Here is a 27,502-nt window from a genome sequence, read left to right as displayed (position 1 = left end):
GGATTTCTTGGGGGGGGGGCACCCAGCAGTGCTCAGGGGCTACCCCTGGACCACACTCAGGGATCACTCCTGGCAGTGCTGGGGAGGGGGTTCCCTAGGGGATGCTGCAGATGGAACCTGGGTCGGCCTGGTGCAAGGCAAGCGCCCGACCCACCGTCCTATCCCTCCAGCGCTCCTTTCAGCGCTGTTTGAATCTCACCAGAATCCCCCCCACTCACACCCCCCCACCATCGTGGCACCCCTGGAGGGCAGGAGGTTGTGATGGGAACCCCGCCCACCAGCCCTGAATTTGCAGGAAAAGCAGCCAGCCGTCCCGAGGGTCGATGCACACCCGCTTGGGCCTGCGCTGTATGTTCCTTGCCCTCCGTGTTTCAGTTCGTGAGTCCTGCCACAATCTTGAATTGTGTTTTTGTTTTTGTTTTTTAAATTGGCAACAGAAATGGAATGCCCCCATTTTACAGATGAGGAAATTGGAGCAGTTCTCTGAGCTACCAAGAACCTAGAGGTCCCACGTGCCTGACCGAGAAACATTCTCCTCCGTTGCCTGTACAAGGAGTTGATGTTTAAGTGGGTGGGGGCGGGGGCTGTGGGATAAAGAACAACTTACAGCTAGGTGGCCTGGTGTTTCTGGTAACCGGTGGATAAGGCGCAGGGCTGCTGAACCTATGGGTATTTTTTTTTTTTTTTTTGCTTTTTGGGTCACACCTGTCAATGCACAGGGGTTACTCCTGGCTCTGCACTCAGGAATTACCCCTGGCAATGCTCAGGGGACCCTATGGGATGCTGGGAATCAAACCCGGGTCAGCCGAGTGCAAGGCAAACGCCCTCCCCCCTGTGCTATCGCTCCAGCCCCCCTATGGGGTTTTCAACGAGGCACATCTGGAGAAGTGCGGGTGGAATGAAGGGAGGCACCGAGGCATGTCTGAACTGGGTGCCACGGCCAGGTTATTAATTCGAGTGGCCTCGTAATGCCGGGTGATAAAGTCGGGCCAGCAGATTTGTGGGTGGAGAGGCCTTGTAGTCCCGATGCCCCGTAAAACAGGACCCAGCCGACAGGTAATTGCGGTGTGAGAAAGTCCCCTCTTGCTTAGTCACATGGGCCGGGGACGCTCCTGCCTCCTGTGGCGCTGTGCCGTTCAGAGGGACCGTTGGTCTGAAAATAGGGGTCACAGGGACTGGAGCGAGAGCACAGCGGGGAGGGCGTTTGCCTTGCACGCAGCCAACCCGGGTTCGATTCCCAGCATCCCATAGGGTCCCCTGAGCACCACCAGGAGTCATTCCTGAGTGCAGAGCCAGGAGTGACCCCTGAGCATCGCCGGGTGTGGCCCCCCCAAAAAAAGAAAATAGGGGTCACCTGCGCAGGCCACTTGCACCCCCTGAAATTCTGTTCTTCCCTGCTCCCTGGCCTACTTCCCCCGCCCTTCTTTTCCTTAAAAATAATTTTTCTTTGTTTTTAAGTTAGTTGAGCCAGTGACCCAGATTCGTTTCTCTGATGCCTTTTCCAAGAGCCTACTGTGTGCTGACCTGGCAGTGACGGGCATGTGGTGAGCGGGACCCGGACGGAGCCTGTGCGTATGGAGCTTCCGCCTTGGCGGATGAAGACAGACAGAAACGGAGGAAATAGAGGAGATAATTTCAGATAGTGGTAAGTGCTGCGAGCACCTGAGAGCAATGCCCCTCTCCGCCACGGGCCTCTTTTTTTTTTTTGGGTCACACCCGGCGATGCTCAGGGGTTACTCCTGGCTCTGCACTCAGGAATGACTCCTGGCGGTGCTCGGGGGACCCTATGGGATGCTGGGAATCGAACCCGGGTCTGCCGTGTGCAAGACAGATGCCCTCCCTGCTGTGCTATCGCTCCAGAGGATAGTCAGGGGACATCCAGAGTGGAACAGGATGGACCACGTCAGAATTCCCATCCTTTCCTTATTTGCACATGAATGTGACTTTTCTGTGTGTTGTCATATGCTGGCTGTGAGGCTTGATGGGGGGGAGGGTGTGTGTGTGTGTGTGTGTGTGTGTGTGTGTGTGTGTGTGTGTGTGATCCATGACCTGTTTGAAGTCTGTGGCTTCATCTTTCTGAAGCAAGGGGGACGTACTTGGGTGCTATTGAAAGGAGAAAGGAATACCATCAGGATCCTTTATTTCCTTAAATTTCCAAGACCTTGAAAGTGTAATTCCAGCCCCGGCAGGATACTGTGTCCATTGTACGGCAGTCTTGATGGCTCCTATAGTGCTCAGTGGATAGGTTGTGTTCCACATTACTTTAAAGTCTTTTAGCAGAAATTGGGTTACTTGAATTTCTCTGCCAAGTCAATTTCTGTATATTTTGGTCCTGGAGGGGAAGTCTGACATCGGAAATCAGAGGATGGGCGTGTTTATCCTGCAGTGAGGCACTATGATTTGTCTTCTGTCCGTTCAGTGTGTTTTCCACGGTGATCTCTTGCGGGCTAGAGAACCACTTTTTTTTTTTGTTTTGGCTTTTTGGGTCACATCTCGTAATGCATAGGGGTAACTCCTGACTTTGCACTCGGGAATTACTCTTGTCAGTGCTCAGGGGACCATATGGGATACTGGGGATCGAACCCGGGTCGGGCCCCGTGCAAGGCGAACGCCCCACCTGCTGTACTATCGATCCAGCCCCAAACCACTTCTTTTTAACTTAAACTCACTTTATACATATGTCAAGCACAGAACTAATCACATGTAACGGGATGGTAGAAAGAACCCATTGGTCAGAGTTAGAAACTTATTTTTCATGATCTTACCAAAGCATGAATATGCTTTTGTTTCTCTTATTCATCTGTTTGTTGAGTCACAGTGAATCACAAAATTAAAAAAGATGTAGTTTATAAATATAAATATTTATGAGTTGTGGGATATAGTCTTCCAGCACCAATCCCTCCACCAATATCCCCAGTTTCCCTCCCGCCCCCAGCCTGCCTCTGTGGCAGGTCCTTCCCCCCCACCCCACACACACCATTGCCGTAGAGTTCCCTTCCCTAAGTGACCCTGCCACACCCCTGTGTACTTTTGATTCCTAATTGCCTGATTTGCTCCTGACCCTAACTAAGTGTAGTAAGTTAACACTGTAGGGGACTGTCATAATCTAGCGTCTTTCATTTCTGTATGCCCCACCTACTCATGGTTTCTCTGTCTCCCCCCCCCCCCCCGTTTTTGTTTTTTTCTTTTTTTTGGTTTTTGGGTCACACCCGGCGATGCACAGGGGTTACTCCTGGCTCTTCACTCAGGAATTACCCCTGGCGGTGCTCAGGGAACCATATGGGATGCTGGGATTAGAACCGGGGTCAGCCGCATGCAAGGCAACCGCCCTACCCGCTGTGCTATCGCTCCAGCCCCTCCCCCCTTTTTTTTTGATAATTCTTTTACTTTATCACTGTAGCACTGTCATCCCCGTTGCTCATCAGTTTACTCGAGTGGACACCAGTAACGTCTCCATTGTGAGACTGGTTGTTGCTGTTTTTGGCATATCGAATACGCCACGGGGAGCTTGCCAGGCTCTGCCGTGCGGGTGAGATACTCTTTGTAGCTTGCCGGGCTCTCTGAGAGGGATGGAGGAATCGAACCTGGGTCGGCCGCGTGCAAGGCAAACCCCCTACCCGCTGTGCTATCGCTCCAGTCCAAGCAAAAGTATACACTGTTTTGTAATCTACAGGACTTTATTGCTTTGCAGAAGAGTTCACGGCTGCGTTCTTAGTTCTTCTCTAGACAGACTGTTTAAAGATTGCTGTGCATGCGATTGTAACATACGAAGCAACACTTAACTGCTTCCACTCTCTCTTGGCACTAACTGACGCTCCATTCACTGAGGCAGCTGAAAAAATTGCCAGGTTATCTCAGCACCCTACGAAATTTGCCCAACTATTGCTACCTGTTTTCCTCAGTGCATTAAAGTGACTTTTTCTTCTCTCTAGTGTGGTTGTGGAAGATGGAGGAATATGAGAAGTTCTGTGAGGAAAGTCTCGCCAGAATCCAAGAGGCACCTTTGTCTGCAGACAACTTTCTGCCTCCCGGCTCCGACAGCGTCTCACTTATCCGCTTCCATGGGGTTGCTGTGCTTTCTCCCCTGGTAAGGGCTGGTTTCAAATAATTTTTTTTTTTAATAAAATAGTAGCAAACAGCGAGATAGTACAGCGGGGAAGGTGTCTGCCTTACACATGGCTGAGTTGGGTTTGATCCCCGGTGCCCCGTTTGGTCCCCTGAGCACCACCGGGAGTGATCCCTGAGCTCAGAGCCAGGAGTCAGCCCTGAGCACAGCCAGGTGTGGCCCCAAACTCAAGAAGAAAAATTAAATAAGTAAATGTAGCACAGGAGCATTGTCGTCCCATTGTTCATCGATTGCTTGAGCGGGCACCAGTAACATGTCCATTGTGAGACTTGTTGTTACTGTTTTTGGCATATCGAATATGCCACAGGGAGCTGCCGTGCGGGCGGAATAAAATAATGAACCGTTGGGACCAGAGAGATCGTAGAGTTGGGGAAGGTGCTTGCCTTGCATGTAACTGGCCCAGCTTTGATCTCTGGCACTGCGTAGGGTTTCTGGGTTCTGCCAGGAGTAAGTTCTGAGTACAGCTGGGTGCGGCTCAGAGACCTCCCAGATTAAAATAGAGCACCATTTAGTGGCCCACAGAAAAACAAAAGAAAAGTCTTATCAGCAGTGGAAAGATGCCTGATATTTATTAGTCATGAGAAGAATAGAGTTGAATTAGCAGTTCCTTACTGGATTGGCAAAGGACCCAATTTCCTTCGGTTTTGGGGGAAAGGTGCTGAGCAGTGCACTTTGGCCGAGAGAATCAGTTGATTTTTGTGTGTGTGTGTGTGTGTGTGTGTGTGTGTGTGTGTGTGTGTGTGTGTGTGTGTGTGTGAACAATTTGGTGGTGGTCAGCGGATTTTAAAAGGAACCTTCTAACCCAGCAGTACCGACCTGGGTACTATCTTACAATCGTACTCGTCTGTGTCCCAAAGAAATATGGGTCGAGGCTCTAGTGGCATGGCTTAAGGTAGCAAAAGTAGGGGCTGGAGCGCTTTCAGCAGGCAGGGCACTTGCCTTGCATGCCGGCACCCCTTATCATCTCCCGAGCCCGCCAGGAGTGATCCCTGAGCACAGAGCCAGGAGTAAGCCCTGAGCACGGCTGAGTCTGACTCAAAAACCCAAAATAAAAGAACTAAAGTAGATGAGGAAGCTGCACGTGCGTCAGTGGTAGGCTAGTTTAATTGTGATCCGTTTTGTAGATCCCATCCGTGTCATTAAAATCTGAGGCCAGTGGATTGAAGTGTGCAGTACAGCTACCCCAGATCGCCTTGCAGAGCCCCCCTCAGAGCCGGGGTGGCGGGGTGGGGAACAGCTCTGCTCTCGGGCCTTCTGGCCTGGCGTCAGATCTCTGTGCTGCCACTTACCTGCTGTGCCAACTTGCGAGCCCATTGTCTTCACTAAGTCAGGGTGAAAATCCAGCCCGAGAGAGCGCCCAGTGGGCTGAGGGCATGTTTGCATGTGGAAGGCCAGGCTTTAACCCCCGGCACCACATGGGCCACTGAGCACTGCGGGGAGCACTCCCAAGCACTGAACCAGGGAGTCCCTCCTGAGCACTGCCTGTGGACCCCGCCTCTTCCCCATACAGTGTCTGCCTTGCGGGAAGGCCACTGGGGAGGGGGCGGAGCCTCCCTTGCAGTGCGGAAGGAATCCTGGGAGCCGCTCCCTGTGATCCTTGGCTGCCCAGGTGGTGGCTCAGTGTTAGGGCTCTGGGACGCAGGGCTGCTGGCACCCCAAAGTGCCACTCCTCTGGGACCACCCACAGTGGTGCTCAAGAGCCGCCTGCCGCTGGGGCGCTTACCCAGCTGGCACAGGCGCCCCGACCACTGTGCTATCTCCCCGCCCCCTGGAGGATTTTATTTTTTTTTTTTCCGTTTTGGGTCACACCCAGTGATGCTCAGGGGATCCTTCCACCTGGCTCTGCTCTCAGGAATCACTCCTGGCGGTGCTCGGGGGACCCTATGGGATGCTGGGGATTGAACCTGGGTCGGCCGTGTGCAGGGCAAACGCCCTCCCCGCTGTGCTCTCGCTCCAGCCCCTCCACCCACCGCTTGAGGATTAAGTGACCAAATACAAGCAAGATGCTTGACGCACTCTCTGCGTCATCAGAGAAGGGCCGGCTGCGTCAGCTGTTTTCAAATAGAGTCTTTCCACTCAGAACGTTGATACTGAAAGTGCATTTTAAACCTAATATTTTTTATATAGCAGTTGAAATGGTGAGATTTTTTCTCCCAACACTTTATAAAATTTTTAAACAGACAGAAAATTGATAGCATGGTGGTTGCCGGGGTCTGTCATCTAGAATCAACGATTTTGAACATTTTCACCATCTTTGCTTTCTCCGTTGGTGGTTTTATATACATGTGATGACATGCACCCTGTTGTTTGCATGCTGATTTGTGAAAGTTGTGGGTCTGTAATACTTTCTTAAGTATTTCGTATAAATTTCTCTTTGTCTGTTTTGTGTGTTTTAGGACATGCCTGGCAATGCTCAGGGGTTACTCCTGCCTCTGCTCAGGAATTATTCCTGGTGGGTGCTTGAAGGACCGTATGGGATGCCAGAGATGGAATCTGGGTCTGGCTGCATGTGCGGCAAATGCCCTACCCACTGTACTATCGCCCCAGCCCCCTACATAAACATTTTAATACTCATATTCTAAAAACCAGGCTGTTCTCCTACATAAAACCCCAAGTAATCACTATCACACCTTGAGAAAATGACTATTTTAAATGACTATAGCATCTGAAGGGGCTGGAGCAATAGCACAGCGGGTAGGGCGTTTGCCTTGCATGAGGCCGACCCAGGTTCGATTCCCAGCATTTCATATGGTCCCCCGAGCACCGCCAGGAGTAATTCCTGAGTGCAGAGCCAGGAGTAACCCCTGTGCATCGCCGGGTGTGACCAAAAAAAAAAAAAAAAAAAGTAAATAGCATCTGAAGGCTTTACCCGTTCAAATCCAGCCATTTGTGTTCAAAATGTCTCTTACTATATTTTTCCTAGCCCAGACTAAGTCAACACTGACAATAACCTTTGCTTATTATAAAAATATTTTAATCTTTTTTTTCTTTCGGGGGCACACCTGGAGATATTCAGGGCTTCCTCCTGGCGCCAGACTCAGTGGTCACTCTTGGTGGACTAGGGGACCGTTTTGAGTTGCTGAGGATCAGACCTGGTTAGTCCGTGGTGCAAGGCATGTGTCCTACGCACCTTACTATCACTCTGGCCCCTTGCCACCAAGTGTTTTCATCTGTTACTCTACAGACTCCCTCAGCCTCTTCAGATGTTTTATTTATGATAATGACTTTAAGAGACCACACCTGTTATTTTAAAGGATGGCTTACATTTGGGATGGATCCAATCGTTTCCTCACTTGTCCTGTTTAACTTGTCCTCTAGTTCTTGTTTCTTGTCGTTCCTATAAGCTGGAAGTAAAAATCTGACAGTTTGGGGCTGGAGTGATAGTACCGTGGGATAGGGTGTTTGCCTTGCGTGCAGCCAATCCGGGGGTTCGATCCCCAGCATCCCATATGGTCCCCTGAGCACCGCCAGGAGTGATTCCTGACTGTGCAGCCAGGAGTAACCCCTGAGCATCGCCGGGTAATGTTCAGTTGTCCTTCTGGTAATGATGTGTAGGCTTTGCTATTTGAGGGTCAGAGCTGTATGACTCTTTAAAGGTAAATATTTTTCCTATTTGTATTAGTCAGGAAGCCAGAATGATTCTTGGGTGTCATGCAAATAAGGAAAAGTTTGAAAATATTTTTAGTATCTCCTGGGTACCATATTGTGAGTAGCTTAACGTGAACCAAAATCTTTGAATCTTGCTCAACTGCGACTCTGTCGCTTACGTATGAGTCAAAGCTCATTGTTTGTGGACCTCAGTCCACTTTGACCTTGTATTTGGAAACTGCATAAAGCAAGATTGGAATCTTTTCTTGTATAATGTAAGTCTGAAATAAATCTTGACTTCTTGACACGGTGACTAAACTTCTACGGACTCAATAATTAAGATTTAATCCATTATAAACAGATAAAATACATAGAAGCCTTTAATTTTGACATCATAATACTTTTCTTATTGGAGGGTGTAATGAAGTGGAACCAATTATGCGTTGTGATTTTGTAGGCAAATAAAACATTGCCAGTTTCTTTTATCATTAGACGTTCGGGCATTTTCTTGAGACATTAAAAAAGTAAAGTGTATATTGATTAAATGATGAAAGGTTGGAGAACAACTGCCCAAGAGAAGGAAGGAAGACGTTGCCAGATGACTTTTACCTGTGGCCAGGGGCATGTGTGTGGTGGCAGGGCTAATTTTATCCCTGGTTTCAGAGCATTTGATAAATGATTCAAAGTGTTTACTTGTTTTGCTATCATAAGGCCTGGGAATTGAATCCAGGGTGATTCAGCACTGCTGAACTTGCTTTTTTATTTATTTTATTTATTTATTTATTTGCTTTTTGGGTCACACCCGGCGATGCACAGGGGTTACTCCTGGCTCATGCACTCAGGAATTACTCCTGGCGGTGCTCGGGGGACCATATGGGATGCTGGGAATCGAACCCGGGTTGGCCGCGTGCAAGCCCTACCCGCTGTGCTATCGCTCCAGCCCCGAACTTGCTTTTTTAAAACAAAAGCAAAACGAAAATTGTCTCAACATAGCACTGTCGCACTGTCGTCCTGTTGTTCATTGATTTGCTCAAGCGGGCACCAGTAATGCCACTATCATGAGACATGATACTGTTTTGGGCCTATCGAATACGTTACGGGTAGCTTGCCAGGCTCTGCCGTGCGGGCGGGGATACTCTTGGTAGCTTGCTGAGCTCTCTGAGATGGACGGAGGAATCGAACCCGGGTCAGCCACCTGCAAGGCCAACACCCTACCCACTGTGCTACGTGGCCCTGTCTCAACGTAGAACCAGTGAGATGCACAGGTCTTTTATTTTTGTCATTTGGGGGCCACAGCTGGCAGTGCTCAGGGCTTACTCCCGGCTCTGTGCTCAGGGATCTAGTCCTCGTGGTGCATGGCGGGCCATATGCGGTGCTGGCGTAGAACCCGGGTTGACCGAGTGCCAGGCAAGTGCCTTACTTGCTACCCTGTCTCCACCCCTGAAGTGCACAGCTCTTAAGTGGGAAGGTGCCTGAGTGTCGCAGCCCGTACACACTCGTCTCCTTCCTAGGCACCCGAACACTCCCATCAGCACGGAGAGACGGGGCGTATCCCACCCGACGCGTTACCGCCCCCCACCGCTCCCGGGTCTTGCACTCCACATAGGTTTTTGCCTCTCGTGCATGTCTTTTCAGTCTTTCTGATTCATAACTTCCCGTGTTTCCTGACAGTCCCGGGTCCGTCCGTGCATAATGATCCCCTCTGTGCTCCTTTGCAGCTCAATCTTGAGAAAAGGAAGGAGATGCGGCAGGAGAAGCAGAGAGCCCTCGACGTCGAAGCAAGGAAGCAGGTCAATAGGAAGAAAGTTTTACTGACACGAGTCCAGGAGATTATCGAAAATGTTCAGGTGTGTCCTCTAAACTTTTTTAAAAGTATAATTCAGAACTTAGGGGCTGGAGCGATAGCACAGTGGGTAGGGCGGCTTTGCCTTGTAAGCGGTTGACCCAAGTTCATTCCCCGGCATCCCATAGGGTCCCCTGAGCACTGCCAGGAGTGATTCCTGAGTGCAGAGCCAGGAGTAATCCCTGAGCATCGCCAGGAGTGATTCCTGAGTGCAGAGCCAGGAGTAACCTCTGAGCATCGCCAGGTGCGACCCAAAAAACAAAAAAAAAAAAAAGAAGAAGAATTATTTATATGGTGATTTCCAAAGGAAAAGTGGTGGTGTTGCAGGATGGGGGGGTCTCGGGGAGTCGGGGAATGAAGAGATAAAGGGGATCCGTGTTTAGTGGTTGATAGAAACTAAAGATAAATGCTGGTGACCATTTTTCAAAAAATCTATTACTAGTTAATTACCAGTGTGCTTTACTGCGGTGTTGAGAACCTTACTCCGGGCTTCTCAGGAGTATCATTTGAAATATTCCATTTCAGTTACTCTGTGGAAAATTCACCAACTTCTGACTGCTTAAATCAGAGGGTCTCTAGACACTGGAGCCCCATGTTGAGTGTACTTGTGTATTGTCTGTCTTATGACTCTTAGAACATTGAATTTTCAGTGACCCAGTGGTAGAATTGGCCATTGTGCTTTGTCCCTGAGCGAATGACACTGTTGATTCAATGACCTTATTCTCAGTCTCTGTAAATAACTGCCCTCATTTATTTTTTGGTGAAAATTCGACTCTTAGGTACACAAACGCAACTCAGATTTATTTAGTTTAAGTTAATAAAGACAATGTCTCTTGAACATCTGGAAACGTGTCCCTTGAAAGAGAAGTTAGGGGCTGGGGCGACAGGACAGCAGTAGTACTTGCCTTGCGTGTGGCCGACCGGGCCCAAGCCCCCGAATCCCTGCAGTCCCCCGAGCACTGCCTTGGGTGGTTCCTGAATGCAGAGCAAGGAGTCACCCCCGAGCATCGCCAAGTGTGGCCCCAAATCAAACAAAATTAATGGGGCTGGAGACAGTACAGCTGGTAAGGTGCTTGTCTTGCCTGTGGCTGACCCTGGGTTGACCCCAGCACCCTAAGTGATTATCCAAGTGATCCCTGAGCAGATTAGGGCTAAGCCCCACGCTCTGCCCGGTGTGGCCTCAAAACCAAAGTGGAAAAAAAGGATGACTTGCAGCAAGTGAATCTGCCAGATCCAGCACTGTTTCACCGGTGACATCTTTTGACCTTATGCTTTGTGTAATTCATATAAGATGGCACGTGCCTATGGGAATTAAAGCTCTTTCCCCCGGTTGCTGCCTTCCTTTCTCTTTGAATGATAGACTAATGTGCAGGTTATGATTCCTGCCCATGCTAAGTTTAAGGATAGAACATGTGGGGCTGGAGCGATAGCACAGCGGGTAGGGCATTTGCCTTGCACGCGGCCGACCCGGGTTCGATTCCCAGCATCCCATAGGGTCCCCCGAGCACCACCAGGAGTAATTCCTGAGTGCATGAGCCAGGAGTAACCCCTGTGCATCGCCGGGTGTGACCCAAAAAAACAAACAAACAAAATAAATAAATAAATAAAAATAAAGCTAGAACATGTAGTTCTGTAACAGTAAGAGCAGGTTTATGCCTCTCTGGGTATTTCCTAGGGTTGGAATACCAGTGGCTTCTCATTCTTGGTTCACTGGGGGAATAGATCGAGTACATTGCTGCTGAAATACTAAGTATGAAACTTTCCTCTTTGAAAAGCACGTGGGCCCTATTGACCTGTGGAATTAGGATTAATGATGGAGCTAAAGAAATTTTATATCCGATAGTCCGAGTTCTCTGTTGTTCCCCGGTAACCCAAGACTCGGCTGTAGATCTTTGTTGCTGTGTTTATTTATCTCTCTAACCAAGGACTCATTTAACTGGGGTCCAAAAAATGTAGCTAGTTAAAAATTTCAGGTATAAAATATTTTAAGGAAACCGCGTGCTTTGCTTTAAGCCACAGAATGCTCATGGGCTTTGTGAGTATGGCATCAGTTTTGTTATTTTGGTCCTGAGGTTGTGAACAAGAGCATCTGGCTGTACTGTTTATTGTGCTGTGCCTGGAAACCATCTCTTGTCTTGGGATTTGTGAGGTAAGGCAGAAGTGCCATCTGGTCTAGGGGAAAAAAACAAAGCAAAACATACAAAACAACCTGAAAGTATTTAGAGCTGGGAGTCTAGGATTTATATTCATATAGTAACATGATATTGGCTCTACCAGTTTAACATATGCTTCTGCAATCTTTGCAAACCATCCAAGTGTACTTTTTTTTTTTTTTCTTTTTGGGTCATACCTGGTGATGCACAGGGGTTATTCCTGGCTCTGCACTCAGGAATTACTCCTGGCGGTGCTCAGGGGACCATATGGGATGCTGGAGATTGAACCCGGGTCGGCCTCATGCAAGGCAAATGCCCTCCCCACTGTGCTATCGCTCCAGCCCCCAAGTGTACTTTTTATTCTTTTGATTAGTTGAATTACTTCAACCAAGAAGTAATTTTATTTTTTCCTGTTGGTTCTCGGACTCATACGGTTTTTCTTATGTTGATTTGTCAAATATTTGTATTTTACTTTTTCTAAAACTCATTAAATAGTTTTTAATGAATGAACATCAAGAAATTGAACTGAGGGGCTGGAGCAATAGCACAGCGGGTAGGGCGTTTGCCTTGCATGCGGCCGACCCAGGTTCGATTCCCAGCATCCCATATGGTCCTCTGAGCACCGCCAGGAGTAACTCCTGAGTGCAGAGCCAGGAGTAACCCCTGAGCGTCGCCGGGTGTGACCCAAAAAAAGCAAAAAAAAAAAAGAAATTGAACTGAAAATTGCTTTAGTAATAAGATTCCTAAGCAATTACACTACCTGGCTCAGTTATCCTTTATGACCAGTTAGTCTCAGAGAGAGATTTTAGTTAACATTTGCAGTAAGCATATGGGAAACATAGATCTTATGACAGAGAATTTGGTAAAGGGAGTCATTAATGAAAGAAATTTAATGACTTGTTTCACATTCATTGATCCCCTAAGATGACAGCCTCATTAGTGGAATAGTTGGTCAGTTATCATAAATACAAAAAATGTTAAGGGAAATGCTTTTATTTTATTTATTTATTTATTTATTTTGCTTTTTGGGTCACGCCTGATGATGCACAGGGGCTATTCCTGGCTTTGCACTGAGGAATTACTCCTGGCGGTGCTCAAGGGACCATATGGGATGCTGGGAATCAAACCCGGGTCATGCTATCGCTCCAGCCCCCAGGAAATGCTTTTATTCTAAGAGTAGGTTATACATAAAGATCTAGGGATTATATGTATACAAATATACATTTATATTTGTGTCAGTTTTGATAGTTAATATTATTTTTTAAAAAAACTTATAAATTAGGGGCTGGAGCAATGTCACAGCGGGTAGGGCGTTTGCCTTGCACGCGGCCGACCCGGGTTCGATTCCCAGCATCCCATATGGTCCCCTGAGCACTGCCAGGAGTAACTCCTGAGTGCAGAGCCAGGAATAACCCCTGTGCATCGCCGGGTAAGACCCAAAACAGCAAAAAAAAAAAAAAACCCAGAAACAACAAAACTTATAAATTAGACTGGGAAGGTCAGAACATGTTTCGGTGAGTAATTTGGACTCCATATGGTACAGAATCCCATAGGAAATACAGCTTCGTTTTTGTGTTTACAGATTAATCAGTTCTCTGACCCGTTGGTTTTCTTTTAGAAAACAATGACGTTTAAAGACTTCTGTAAAAAACACATTTCCGTCTTGTAGGTTAGAAAAGCCCCGAGCGTCCCCGCTTTTGAGCTGTGGGAGATGGAAACCGTTTACTCTCATCCGGACGCTAAAAGCTTGGACGTGGCCCCCGCCTTTCCAAACCTCCTGCCAGGCCCCGTCGAGCACTCCACGCTAGCGGGGCCCGAGAGGCCGGCTGGACCTTTGCCAGCGAACCACGAGGACCCGTCGGAGGCGAACGGGATGGACGTAGCCACGGAGCCAGAAGCCTTGGGGCCCCTCAAGCCGGGTGACAGGTCAGACTCTGGCCGCCTCGACAGTGACGCCCTGCCCATGGCCCACCCCGCAGCCTCGCTGGAGACGCTCTTTCTGGAAAGTTCCCGCCCGGCCAGCGGAGACCAGGAGCTGTCCCCCGGGGGCGAGGGCACGCCCGACCCCTACGTCCTGAGTCTGCAGAACCTGATGAAGAAGTCCAGGGAATACATCGAACAGTCCCGCCGCAGCCTGAGCGCCGGTGGCAGGAGGAGCGCCCACGACAGTCACTCAGACAAGGAGAACGATGCCGTGAGAGTGACCGCGAGGGCGGCGGAGAGGGCCCAGCCGGCGGGCAGGCACGGCGGCGCCGTCATCCCCGACAAACCAAGCCTTAACAAGTCCAACGTTCTCCTGCAGGGCGTTTCCGCGTCAGCCAGCAGCCTGCGGGGGGCCGGCTGGGGCGGCCTGTCCCACGTGGACCTGCCCTTGGTCCCCACCGGCCCGGCCGCCGGCGTGGACCCTCACCCTGCCGGTCAAGGCCTCCCCGCGTTTGTCCCCGAGAATAATGTCATCAGAAGCCTCCCCGGTTCCTACGCCAAACTACCCAGCCCAGAGCCCAGCCTGAGCCCCCAGATGCACCGAAGGCGCTCCCGGCCGTCCTCTGCGTGTCACATCCTCATCAATAACCCCATCAACGCCTGCGACCTCAGCCCCAAAGGGAAGGACCCCGCCGTGGACGCCGTGGTGCCGGAAGCGCCTGGCCCCGACCCTGTGCCAAAGTTCCCCTTCGATGTCGCAGGAGTTGTTGGTCCCGGCAGGGTTCACGGCAGCACTCACACTCCCGAAGCGGTCGAGGAACCGGTGGCGGGGAAGCTGAGCCCGGCGCCTCCGCCTCCAGGAAGTCTGCCAGAAGATGAGCTCCTGCACGGACTCGCCCTCGCGGAGGGTCAGTCCGCAGCCGACGGGAGAGGCCCCCACCAGAGGGACAGTGCCGGCCCTGCAGTGCCAAGAATACCCGAGCCGGGCACCGCGGGCCCGATCGCCCCGAGTCCCCCCAACGTGGCGACTGCCGGTGGTCTCAAGCCGGCCGGCGCCTTGGAGAAGAACGCCAGCCCCTCGCAGCCGGCGCTGAACAAGTCTTACGACGTGAAGAACCCCTCTCCTCTCCTGCTGCAGAGCCAGAGCGCCAGGCCGCACGGGGAGCCCCCCGCCGCGCCCGCGGGGAGGGACCAGGTCGGGGATCCCAGTCTGGAGAAAGTGAAACGGAGGCTTGACCTGGACGCCGACGGTCTGCAGAAGGAGAACTGCCCGCTCGCCATGGCCGGCGGAGTCAGTGAACCGGAAAGGCCACAGTTGTCAGAAAAGCGGCTCCCCAAGGCCTCCGGCTGCCTGCACAGGAGTAAAATCCTCGAAAGCGCTTCCAAAGGTGAGGCTGCCGCGGTGTGTCCACGTCCTGCCGTGTCCACACGTGTCCATGCCTGGTTCGGTTAAGGAACCATGTTTGCAGCTGGGGGCGAGGTTCTTTTTTTTTTTTTTCTTTTTGGGTCACACCCGGCGATGCACAGGGGTTACTCCTGGCTCTACACTCAGGAATGACTCCTGGCGGTGCTCAGGGGACCCTATGGGATGCTGGGAATCGAACCCGGGTCGGCCACGTGCAAGGCAAATGCCCTACCCGCTGTGCTATGGCTCCAGCCCCTGGGGGCGAGGTTCTTGCCTGAAAGTTGGGTTAATCCCTCCATGGTGTTAATCCCTTATGTTCCCAGAGGACACCTGCACTTCCATGCTCTTAATTGCCATTTCACAGCAACGGCACCAACACCACAATTCTGACAGCCACGCCCTAAGAACAGACGGGGGCTGAATTTCCTTTCAGAGCTTGCGGTCGGCACGAGGTGGTCGCCTGGCGACAGGCGTTCTCTTTGGGAGATGGGGGGTCCTCTGCGCCTACTCCCAGTGCAGTGCCCAGAGGGTTGGGAGGGTCGTGCCGGGATGGGTGGGGGGACCCTGCAGTGTGGGGGATGGAGTCGGGGCTCCCGGGTGGAAAGCTGCCCTCTAGCCCTTTGACTCTTTACCCTGGCCCCCTAGGCAGATAAGCTTTGGTTTTGGGTTTTTGGGGTTTTTTTTTGTGGGGTGTGTGTGTGTGTTGTGGTGTCCCCACACCAGTGGGACTCAGGGCTCACTCCTGACACTGTGCTAAGGGATCATTTCCGGCAGTGTTGGGGTCCGTGTTGGGGGCCACTGTTGGGTGCTGGGGGTGGATTGAGCAAGCGCCTTCATGCCTGTATTCTTTCGCTGGCCCCTTGGTAAGTTTTTCCGTCCGTTGTGACATTTGCACACAAGTTCTTGCACGGAAGTCAGGCCGTTTCAGTGCCCTATTTCCGTGGCCCAGAGTGTCCTGGGGAATTCTTCCCTCCTGGTTGGCCCCTTGATTGGCAACGAGGTGCACGTGTGGGCTTTTTCCAAGAAGAGCACCGCCAGGGAGGCTCTGGCGCCCGGGGCCCCAGCAGACCTGGTCCGGCGGCATCAGTTTTACAATCCGCCCCCCCCGGGGGCCCGTGTGCTTCTTTGCAGAGGGCGAGGAGATACTCCGATGCAAGATGCTGGCGTTCGAGGAGATGCGCAAGAGGCTGGAGGAGCAGCACGCCCAGCAGCTGTCCCTGCTGATAGCCGAGCAGGAGCGGGAGCAGGAGAGGCTGCAGAAGGTGCGGACCCAGTGGTGGGGGGTGGTGGGGGCGGTGCAGGGGGGAGGGTGCAGTGGGGAGGGGCGTCCTCACCATCTGGCCCCAGAGACTGGCAGGCTCCTCCCTGGCTCTCTCTGCTCTGGGCACTCCAGGACTGTTTTTATAAGATGCAGGTACGGTGTCGGGGCCAGAACGTTGTACAGCGGGGTGGACGCTTGCCTTGCTCGAGGCCGACCAGGATTCGATCCCCGGCACCCAAGTCCCACCAGGGGTGATCCCGGAGTGATCCCTGAGTGCTGAGCCGGGATCAGCCCTGAGCACTGCCGGGTGTGGCCAAACCATAACCCCCTCCCACCAGAAAAAAAAAAAGGATGTGAGGTTTAATGTTTAATGTTTAATATCCCGAACTAAAAATAAAGGCATCATTTACCTCAAGGCCACTCTGTTGGATTCTCGATTCAAAATTAGTTTTAAGCGGTATTTAGAGGGGTTGCGGTCCCACCAGTCAGGCTTAGGGGTCAGTCCTGGTGGGGCTCAGGGGACCCAGCCTGAGTTGGCTGTGTGCAAGGCAGGTGCCCTCCCCCCTGTCCAGCCCCTAGGAGGCTGTACTTGCATCATGCCAGGGGGCATCATAAGGGCACGTACACTTGTTTGGCTCTTCTTTTTCTGGGACAACACCCAGCAGTGCTCGGGGGCCATTCCTGACTCATGCTCACGGGTGATGATCCCTTCCAGTGTGGTGCGGGAGATCTCCCCAGGGTCTGTGCTAAAGTAGCCACGTGCAAGGCCAGTGCCTCACGCTCAGGCCCAAGGACATTTGTTTTTAAGACTGTTCAGTTGGGCTGGTGCGATAGTCCAGCGGGGAGGGCGTTTGCCTTGCACGCAGCTGACCCAAGTTTAATCCCCGGCATCCCATAGGGTCTCCCAAGCACCACCAGGAGTGATTCCTGAGTGCAGAGCCAGGAGGAACCCCTGAGCGTTGCTGGGTGTGACTCAAAAAGAAAAAAAAAATTGTTCTAGTTATCAGGTCACATTTCCAAAAAAGCAAATCATGTGTCGCTTTCATTTGCGGGAGGAAAGCAGTGAAATAAAGAACAGTTGGCCAATGGGAATGCTTTGGTTTGCTTCTTTTTCTTTTTTGGTCACACCCGGTGATGCTCAGGGGTTCCTCCTGGCTTATGCACTCAGGAGTTACTCCTGGCGGTGCTCAGGGGACCATCTGGGCACGCTTTTAGCATCGTCTGAAGTCCGAAGGAGCCCGCACGTTCTAACAGACTTGGTGGGTCCGCAGGAAATCCAAGAGCAGGAGAAACTGTTAAAGGAGAAGAAGTTGATTCTAGCAGAGGCCTCGGAGCTGGCGGTGGGGAAGGCAGCGGACTCGGAGTGGAGGAAGATGAGTGACGCGGGGCTGCTGGAAGCGATGCTGGCCCAGGCGGACCCCCGGCGCCCCCGCAGCCCCGGCGGCTCTGGCAAGTATTTCCCGGCCCTGAGCACAGACCCTCCCTGGAGTGGGACATATGTTTGGCACACCTGGCATCCGTTCCTGCCTCCGAGTAACCCCTGGTCCCGGCGGCCACGGCTGCTGGCCAGCTGCTCAGTTACCCGTGTGCAGTGAGGCCTGAGCAGATCAAAGGCCCCTGAGCAGGAAGGGAGACCCTGGGGGGCCCCTTTGTTCATTCATGTGGCAGGTGGTGCCTTTCAGTCCAGCCTGTTTGCCCTCTCCCTGGTGATCTTGGGTTACACCTAATTCCCCCCACGCCCCCCACCGAGAGCTGAGCTTCAGGCCTGCAGGTATCCCTGCCCCCCACCCCCTCGAGAGGCCCCAGCTGGGGCGTCAGGCCCGGGAACCGGGAACCCTTGAAGGGGGCACAGCTGATCTGAGTCTGACACCTAAGTAAAGCGCCCGAGTTCCCTGGCTCCCGGGTCGTGACAGCGGGGCGCGGGGCGGGGGTCTCTACGGTAGGCGGGGGGCTGCGCACCTGACACCGATTCCCTCCAGGTCTCCAGCACGGCTTGGTCTCTGCCACTGACGCGCCGTTCTACCTCTGGGGCTCGGCGGCCAGCGGCCTGGCCAAACTCCCGGTCCCGAGGCCCTCAGGAAGGGCCAAAGCAAAATGGTCTCAGGTGGGCGAACTCAGTGATGTGTGTGTGTGTCTGTGTGTGTGTGCGCGCGCCTGTGTGTGTCTGTGTGTCTGTGTTTCATCAAGAGGCCTGTCCTCTTATGCTGTGTGAAGGACAAGACAGATTTTTTTTTTTTTTTGCCATATGCCAAGTGGCTCCGCTTTTATTAGACAAGAAACTCTACAGAGGGCGCTTTCCCCTTCCTCTCCCCCCCCTCCCTCCCCCCCTTGTTCCCTCTCCCCCTCCCTCTCTCCCTCCCCCTCCCTCTCTCCCTCTCCCTGTCCCTTTCTCCTCTCTTCTCTCCTCTCCTCTCCTCTCCCCCTCCCCCTCTCTCTTCCCTCTCTTTCCTTCCTCCTCCTCTCTCCTTCTCTCTCCCTCTCTTTCCCTCTCCCCCCTCTCCCCTCTCTACCTCGACTGCCACACTCCCACTAGCTTTTTTTTTCTCTAAACAAAACTTTGTTACTTAATAAACTACACTTAATAAATTACTTAATAAACTACACGTGTGTAGAATTCAGTTCCTCTCGATGGGTCCAGCAGCAACACTCCAGACTGCAGTGCTCCTGTCCTTACAACATCGTACCTGGCTGGTTTCTCCTAGGTCTTCAGTGCAGAAGTGCAGGTGAAGTTCGACAAAATAACCGCAGTGGCAAGAGGGTTTCTCACTCGGAGGCTCATGCAGACCGATAAGCTGAAGCAGCTCCGGCAGACTGTGAAAGTGAGACGCGCGTTGGAAATCATCGGCGTTTTGCTTCTGTCTCGGTTTCTCTTAGTCTTGTGGCAGCTAAGGTGACAAATGAGCTCAGGATATAGGCAGAACAAACTTACCGTTGGCCACTGTAGTACAGATTGTCTTAGTCTGGTTATTAATCACTCAGATAGTTTTCGAAAACATCTAGAAGCAATAATACAGCTGCCTTGCACGCAGCTGACCCGGGTTCGATCCTCAGCACCATAGGGTCCCCCAAGCTCCTCCAGGATTAATTACTGCATGTAGAGCCAGGAGTAACCCGTGAGCACGGTTGGGTGTGACCCAAATAGCAAATAAAAATTAAAAAATAAAAACATCTCATTTGTGGGGCTGAAATACATAGTATAGGAGGGAAGGCACTTGCCTTGCACGTGGTCGACCCAGGTTCAATCCCCGGCACACTGTAGGGTCCCCTGAGCAGCACCAGGAGTGATCCCAGCGCACAGAGCCAGAAGTGAGTTCTGAGTACCACCAGGTGTAGCCCAGAAAGAAAGAAAAAAAATTCTGAGTGTGCGGCCAGAGAGATAGGACAGCGATCAGGTGCCCGCCTTGTGTGTGGCTGACCTTGGTTTGATCCCCGGCACCGCACTGGGCCCCTGAGACAGATGTAAGCCCTGAGCACTGCCGGGTGTGCCCCCCAAACAAACAAAATGTGTGAGCTCAGGAGAAGACTCAGAGCACAGGAGCACAGCCCCGGGGTTCCATCCCCACACCACGTGGTCCGCTGAGCCCCCAAGCTCTGCTCAGAGCAGCCCCCGAGCAGCTCCGCGTGTGGCTCCCAAGTCTGCAAAATAGCGTGACGTTTGTACCTGTTTGTCTTCGGGTTTTTGTTTTTATTTTGATGCTCAGGGGTGATTTCTGGCTCTGTGCTCAGGAATTACTCCTGCCATGCTATTGGGAGGCCCAATAGCATTCTGGGAACCGAACCAGGGTCGGTCGTGTGCAAGGCAAATGCCCTGCCCGCTGCCCTATGGCCCCAACTCCTGTCTCGGTTTCAGGAGAGCTCTGTTTGACCTCTGTTAAGCTCGAGCTTTGTTGGTTTTAGATGGAGATAAAGAACAGGGTGACTTCCGCCAGTGAGCCTGGCTCGGTCTAGAAGAATAGCATTTGAGGGACTCTCTCTCCTCCCAGGACACGATGGAATTCATCCGGAGCTTTCAGTCGGAAGCGCCCCTGAGGAGAGGCGTCGTCTCGGCCCAGGATGCTTCTCTGCAGGAGAGAGTGTTGGCTCAGGTACGGCGCAGGGCTGCGGGCTTCCCGGAGTTGGGAGCATATGACTTCTCTCCCTTGGGAGAAACGCTGAACCTAGATCTCGGTGAAAATGTGGACTTGTTGTTTTGTTTCGTGGAGGGGGGTCACACTCAGCAATGCTCAGGGGTCACTCCTGGCTCTGTGCTGAGGAATCACTCTGGGCGGTGCTTGGGGAACCATGTGGGAAGTCAGGGATCGAACCCAGGTTGGCTGCGTGCGAGGCAAATGCCCTCCCCGCAGTACTATTGCTCTGGCCCTTTTTTCTTTTTTTTTTGAATTTGTGCCACACTCAGCAATGCTCAGGGCTTACTCCTGGCTCTGTGCTCAGGAATCACTACTGGCAGTGCTCAGGGACTGTATGGGATGCTGGGGATTGAACCTGAGTATAGTATAGGAGGGAAGGCACTTGCCTTGCACGTGGTCGACCCAGGTTCAATCCCCGGCACACTGTAGGGTCCCCTGAGCAGCACCAGGAGTGATCCCAGCGCACAGAGCCAGAAGTGAGCTCTGAGTACCACCAGGTGTAGCCCAGGTGTTGCGCATGCCCCGCAAACACCCTCTCCACTGTACTGTCTCTCTCTGGGCCTGGGCCCTTCTCTGGAGATGGAAATGCGTGTGGTACCACTGCCCTCTGCCCTCCCACTCTTGTTCTCTGCCCACTCCAGCTACGAGCTGCTCTGTACGACATTCATGACATATTCTTCGTGATGGACGCGGCGGAAAGGATGTCCATCCTCCACCATGACCGGGAGGTTCGCAAAGAGAAGATGCTCAGGCAGATGGTACGTGGCGGGGTGTGGGTTGAGGGCCCTGGGAAGGGAGACCTGTTTCCAATCCCAGAGACCTGCCACCCGACAGTGGGGTCCCCCCGGCCTCACGGCTGCCTGGGGAGCACACCAGTTCAGTTGTCACTCTGTCTGTCCGGCGTCTGCAGCCGAGTCTCCACGCTGAGGGTGGGACCTTGAGACCTCCCGCCCTTTAGCGGCTCCCTGCAGACCAGCTGCAAATCTGGGATCCTGCCACCTCTTTCCCAAAATTTTTTGGGGGGTGGGTCACACTCGGTGATGCACAGGGGTTCCTCCTGGCTCTGCACTCAGGAATCACTCCTGGCGGTGTTCGGGGGACCCTATGGGATGCTGGGGATCGAACCCGGGTCGGCCACGTGCAAGGCAAATGTTCTACCCGCTGTGCTATCGCTCCAGCCCCGTCTTTCCCACGTCTGATAACTCCCTGACTCGGCTCCCGGAACTTGGAGCGGCACCTCCCGAGTTCTGTGAATGCAGCCAGGGGAGGGGCCCAGAGGGTGCGGGCTGGAGGGCGCCCAGAAGCCAGAAGATTTGTCCACAGGCGAGTGTGCGACCTTGGCCTGCCGCTGCGCAGCATGGAAGCTCTCGGAGCCCCGCACGTGGTGGGTTTCTGTGGAAGCGCCATCGCACGAGCACGATGGATAATTGGACTTTGTCAGTCGTGCTCAAGGGCTGCTCCTGGCTCAGTTGGGTGAACCTGGTGCCAGGGATCCAGAGCAGCTCTCGGTGCCCTGGGAGACGATTCTGGCCTCAGGTTCCTCAGTGGCACGGGCTCCAAAGCGTCATGTCCTTTTATTCTTTGTGTTTTAAAGGATAAAATGAAAAGTCCACGGGTGGCTCTGTCTGCCGCAACACAGAAGTCTCTCGATAGGAAGAAGTTCATGAAGTAAGTTTCTTTGTGGGTCACATCACATTAATGGATTATCAGATCAACTGCTAAGTTTGCTCATACTTGGGTCTACTTGTAGATCCAGATTAGAAATAAGAGACAGTTTAACTGTTCTGAAACTGAGCTGAGGAAAAGCATTTTTTCAACCTTTCGATCCCTTTACCTGTTTCTCCTCCCCCAAACCCCCACCCCCGCCACCACCTTTGTGTGTGGGGGTGTGTGTGTGTTGGGGGGTGTGTTTCTGAGGTTTGAATCCAGGGCCCCATGCATGGGGATATGCGCTTTCGCATGGAGCCACGTCCTTTTCCCTGAAATTCTTCCCTGACATTAGCCTTTGCTGTTCTCAGGATTTGCGTTCCAGTAGGATATATCCGCTTTTAACAGATCATCTGAGTCTGCCTTCCTAGGTCACGTCCGTTTCCCCCTTTCTAAAATCATTGTTCTTATTTTTATTTGTGTCAGAGCTGCTGAGATGGGAATGCCAAATAAGAAATTTCTGGTTAAACAAAATCCTTCTGAAGCAAGGTGAGAAACATCACTTAGTCTCGAAGAGGCTTTTTTTTTTTTTGGTAAAAAAAATGTTTTTATTTTAAAACTTGAACCTCTTTCCTATTGATTTTATTCTTGAGATCAGTGGGGTATTTCTGGTAAGTCAAAGGATCGCAGGGTCAGATCGAAGCTACGGCCTAGCCCGATTCAGACCTGGTGGACCCACGGACGTTGCTGTTACTTTCTGTAGGATGTGCTGACTTTGGCAGAAATTCGACCTCCAGCGGGTTGAAGCTATAGGGCAGAGGTTAAAGTGTTGACCTTAACGTGTGGCTGAGCCTTGTTAGACCCCAAACACCACCAGGAATGATCCCTGAGAGGAGACCCAGTAGTAAGCCCTGAGCACCACTGGGTGTTGTCCCGTCCCGAGGGACTTGGTCGACGTGGATGGCCAGGAGAGGGTGCGCGAGTGACAAAGAGACAGACACAAGAAGAATGGGAGGGGCTGGAGCGATAGCACAGCGGGTAGGGCGTTTGCCTTGCACGCGGCCGACCCGGGTTCAATTCCCAGCATCCCATATGGTCCCCTGAGCACCGCCAGGAGTAATTCCTGAGTGCAGAGCCAGGAGTAACCCCTGTGCATCGCCGGGTGTGACCCCCCCCAAAGAAAAAAGAAAAGAAAAGAAGAATGGGAACAAAGCAAGAATCTGATCAAGCTCCAGTTTTATTTCTCTTCAGCTAGTTTTTTATAGTTGATTAGATGAAGTGGGCAGAATGGGGGACTAGCAAAGAATGCAAAAGTTTAATGAAACTGGATGTGGGCCCTGCTGGCAGTTACCCTGGGCGTTGTTCTGCAACCTTCAAAAGGTACTTGGATATTTTTCCCGAGAAGCGCTTGTTCCTTAGTTACAGGTCAGGTTGTACTGCCATATTGGTTCCCGGGCATTGGCTCCCGGCAGGGTGTGGCCCCCAAACCAAACAATAACTAAAGCTGGGGCCGGAGCAATAGCACAACGGGGAGGGTGTTTGCCTTGCATGTGGCAGTCCTGGGTTCAATCCCTGACACCCCATATGGTCCCCAAGCACCTCCAGGAGTAATTCCTGAGTGCAGAGGCAGAAGTAATCCTGAGCATCTCCAGGTGTGGTCCGAAAATAAAGCAAAGACATCTGAGCTCGGTATATGGTTTCTGAGCCCTTTGGTTTTTGAAAACCTTAGAAAGCTAGCTGACTCCACCTGACCCGGCTGTTACTTGCAGAGGATAAAATTGCTCCTTGGGTATTTCCCAGGAATCGTTGGCCTTTGTAAAGGAAGTCAGTTGTCTAAAGGCACCAGGAGTAAAGCTTAGGTTGGATATCACCCGCTAAGATACTGAGGTTTGGGTTCTTGATGAAGGACCGTGTCCATTCAGTTGCTCTCATCAAAGTGCTCTGCTGTGTGGAATAGACCCTGTACCGTCTCTCATCTAATGAGGGAAAATGGCAGAGAAAAAAGGGCTGGAGTCGGCCTCTCCGAGTGAACTTCTTTTTTTTTTTTTTTTTTTTTTGCTTTTTGGGTCACACCTGTCGATGCACAGGAGTTACTCCTGTAATTCCTGCACTCAGGAATTACTCCTGGCAGTGCTCAGGGGACCCTATGGGATGCTGGGATTCGAACCCGGGTTGGCCGCGTGCAAGGCAAACGCCCTACCTGCTGTGCTATCGCTCCAGCCCCTCCGAGTGAACTTCTTTATTTGCTTCCTTAACAGAGTCCTTCAGCCCAACCAAGGGCAGAACGCGCCAGCTCATCGGCTGCTCAGCCGGCAAGGGTAAGGCGGCCGCTCGCGGGGGAGTCTCGCTGACAGGGAAGCGTGACCCGGGTGTTCTTCGGAGCCTCTTTCCCAAACGCGATGTTTTCTCCTGGCCGGAGGCAGCTCTCCGACGCGCTGGCGGAGCGCGGGGGGCCCCAGGGCCTGCCGCTGTGTGTTCTGTGTTCGTTCTCACCGTCCGTCGGCATGTTCTCTCCATCCCATCCCACCCTGCTCATTGAACCATTCTCCGCATCCCTCGAGTCAAGCCAGCACCACCAGAGTGATGGCCCAGGAAGTCACCGCCACGGTGACGCTCGGGGGGGCGGCCAGAGCCCCTAGCCCCCCCCCCGCCGCCCCTCCCCCCCACCAAGTCCAGGCGCTCCCTTTGAATGTTGGACGTTGCTACCTCGAGTGCGAGAGACTTATTAACCTTTCTGTGTTCGATCAGAACCCCTAAGGCAGCAGTGAAGGGGGGTGTGCCCGCTAGACAGAAGCCTTCACAGAGCAGAGAGCCTAGCAGAGCGCCTGCGTCAGGTGTGTAGCCCCCCGCACGCAGCCCCCTGCAAGTAAGACCGGCACCCCCCCACCCCGCCCCGCCCCCATCCCGCTGTCTGGCCTGCCCACCGCTGCTGCGGCATATTCACACTCTTGTCTCCCCACGAGATCGTGTTGGTCCCCGTATGGTGGGATTCTGACCGCCCCCCCCCCCCACAGTCTTGACAGCCGGGAGCACCTGGGGGAAGCAGCTTTCTAAAAGCCCTGTCTGAACACGGTGGCAGCTGTGCTCGGCTCCAGCAGGAACCCTGTGTATGAGGGCAGCTGACACAGGAATGACCTGATGCCAACATCCAGGCACAGGGCCCAGGGGGCTGGAGCGATAGCACAGCGGGTAGGGCGTTTGCCTTGCATGCGGCCGACCCAGGTTCGATCCTCGGCATCCCATATGGTCCCCCAAGCACCGCCAGGAGTAATTCCTGAATGCAAAGCCAGGAGTAACCCCTGAGCATCGCTGGGTGTGACCCAAAAAGCAAAAAAAAAAAAAAACAAAAAAAAAAACCAGGCACGGGGCCCAGACTCGTCCCCCGGAAATAGTTGAGCCAGCACAGGAGGAAGGGAAAAATTGCCCTGTGACCACAAGATCATGTGTGAATATGCCAGGCGGGCCGCCGTCAGCTTGTGTCTCCGGAGCCTTTTGCTCAGGGAGAAACTTGACGCGAACGCTCCCTTTGTTCTGTATTTGAGGATGGTTTAAGGGCGAAGTGGAAACGGGACCCCTCTACATTCTCTTTCTGGTGGCAAGAAGACACCTTAAGTGTTGCGGAAATGCAAAACTCTCAGGCAAATGCCTTAATGCCGAATTTAGAAATACTTGAGAGTGCGTTCACCAAAACTAAGCTCAAAATTCTTCCCTTGAACTCTGCTGCTTTCTAAGCATTCTAAACAATAAATTACTGGGCGATTAACATTTAATCCCTAATCAACGCTAATCTTCCCGTTAATAAGCTCTTAAGCCTGATTTAGAGCTTCCATTACTAAGTGATTTCCTCCAATTTAGGAGGGTATAAACAGAAATTGGGTCACATTGCCACCATTTATTCCCGTCAGTTGAAAGAGCAAACAAGATATTGATCATGCCATTGAAATGCTTGGTTCCCGTTAGCTTGTATGTAAAGAACATAATTCTTACACTGTCCTTGTCCCGTTGTTCATCGATCTGCTTGAGCAGGCACCAGTAACGTCTCCACTGTGAGACTTGTTGTTACTGTTTTTGGCATATAGAATACACCACGGGGGGCTTACCAGGCTCTGCTGTGCAGGTAGGATACTCTGGGTAGCTTGCCGGGCTCTCCGAGAGGGATGGAGGAATCAAACCCGGGTTGGCCACGTGCAAGGCAAACGCCCTACCCACTGTGCTATCGCTCCAGCTTGCTGTGCTTACAGGTATTAGGGTGACATAAAAGGTCATTTGGGAGACTGGAGGTTTAGTGCAGAGGGTAGGGTGTTTGCCTTGCACATGACTGACCTGGGTTCGATCCATCCATGGCCTGCATTCCCATATGGTCCTTTGAGGCCTCCGGGAGAGATTCCTGAGTGCAGAGCCAGGAGTAAGCCCTAAGCACCACTGGGTGTGGCCCCCAAACAAACAAAGAAATCATCTTCACAGGAACCCTTTTAAAGCGGGTAATTCTCTAGCTGAAATTCCTGCTCATACCAAGGCCGTCACAACCGGCAAGTGTAGAAGATCCAGTGAACCAGATCACTTGAACCAAATCAAATGGCAGATTAGTTGCTTGTGAGATGAAGTGAGATGATGTGAAACTTGAAGACCATTTTGCATTTTTTCTCATTTTCATGTTACATATATCGTGATCAGACCTAGCTAGCTCACAAGTCATCGAAGAATTAGTGTTATTCTCACTAATATTCTTTCTTTGTGTTCTTTTTCCATACATTTCATCTCCACTATTTGTCACTTGTGAACCTAGAAGCAAAATTGCAACTACTGTCTCTGTTTAATAATACCCTGCAGTATAAAGGATGCACAGGAAATCACTGCAGTAATTAATGTACACGGAGTTTCATGACCACCGACTGTTTCTTTCAGAACTTTTGTTCCAAAACTTGCAGCATAATTGAAAAATCAAATGCACTTAATCCTCAGAATAATGTGTACAGTATGCATCTTTAGAAGAAGAATGAAAGGTCTTTCCCACTTTTCATAAAGTTTATTTATACACGAGTGCATATTTTGCCACTTGAAAAAGATTAATGGATTTTGTCCCCTTGCCTGAGGAACAAGTACATTAAAAGCCCAGCTGTGACTCAAGACCAGGACTGTGACTTGCCCCTAGAAAGATTGCTTTGGGGCCAGAGTGATCGCTTGGGCGGGAGGTCGTTTGCCTTGCACACAGCTGACCTGGGTTCAGTCCCCAGCACCCCCGGGCTCCACCACGCTCTGCCAGGGCAAGCCCCTGAGCACCACCAGGTACAGCCCCCAAACCAAAACCAACAGAAACCACACAAAAAGCTGCTCTTTCCTGCTTAGATTTTTCTTTTCCTTTTTGGGGGGCAATTGGGGGATCTGCTGCGCTGAACTTACTCCTGGCTCTTTGCCCTAAACATCTGGGT

General features: G+C 52.0%; 1 protein-coding gene across 3 annotated transcripts in view; it reads left to right on the top strand.

Moving 5' to 3' along the window:
• Nucleotides 1–27,502, top strand: part of CCP110 (centriolar coiled-coil protein 110) — a 33,162-nt gene that overhangs the window by 1,842 nt on the left and 3,818 nt on the right. The window contains exons 2-15 of one of the 3 annotated variants that reach the window (XM_055135240.1): nucleotides 1,507–1,645; nucleotides 3,933–4,087; nucleotides 9,433–9,561; nucleotides 13,380–15,021; nucleotides 16,170–16,300; nucleotides 17,571–17,748; nucleotides 18,279–18,403; nucleotides 19,002–19,118; nucleotides 20,283–20,384; nucleotides 21,068–21,184; nucleotides 22,021–22,094; nucleotides 22,560–22,622; nucleotides 24,332–24,391; nucleotides 24,822–24,907. In XM_055135240.1, coding sequence (XP_054991215.1) covers nucleotides 3,947–4,087; nucleotides 9,433–9,561; nucleotides 13,380–15,021; nucleotides 16,170–16,300; nucleotides 17,571–17,748; nucleotides 18,279–18,403; nucleotides 19,002–19,118; nucleotides 20,283–20,384; nucleotides 21,068–21,184; nucleotides 22,021–22,094; nucleotides 22,560–22,622; nucleotides 24,332–24,391; nucleotides 24,822–24,907 — 2,965 coding nt within the window. In that variant the 5' untranslated portion in view covers nucleotides 1,507–1,645; nucleotides 3,933–3,946. Of the gene's footprint in view, nucleotides 1–1,458; nucleotides 1,646–3,932; nucleotides 4,088–9,432; nucleotides 9,562–13,379; nucleotides 15,022–16,169; nucleotides 16,301–17,570; nucleotides 17,749–18,278; nucleotides 18,404–19,001; nucleotides 19,119–20,282; nucleotides 20,385–21,067; nucleotides 21,185–22,020; nucleotides 22,095–22,559; nucleotides 22,623–24,331; nucleotides 24,392–24,821; nucleotides 24,908–27,502 lie in introns of all 3 variants that reach the window. The other 2 variants (XM_055135242.1, XM_055135243.1) reach the window with 2 other exon arrangements.

Source organism: Sorex araneus, chromosome 4, assembly GCF_027595985.1.
Source record: "Sorex araneus isolate mSorAra2 chromosome 4, mSorAra2.pri, whole genome shotgun sequence".
NCBI classification, from domain to species: Eukaryota; Metazoa; Chordata; class Mammalia; order Eulipotyphla; family Soricidae; genus Sorex; species Sorex araneus.
Note: the sequence above shows the minus strand (reverse complement) of the source record. Positions and strands in the feature narration are given on the sequence as shown.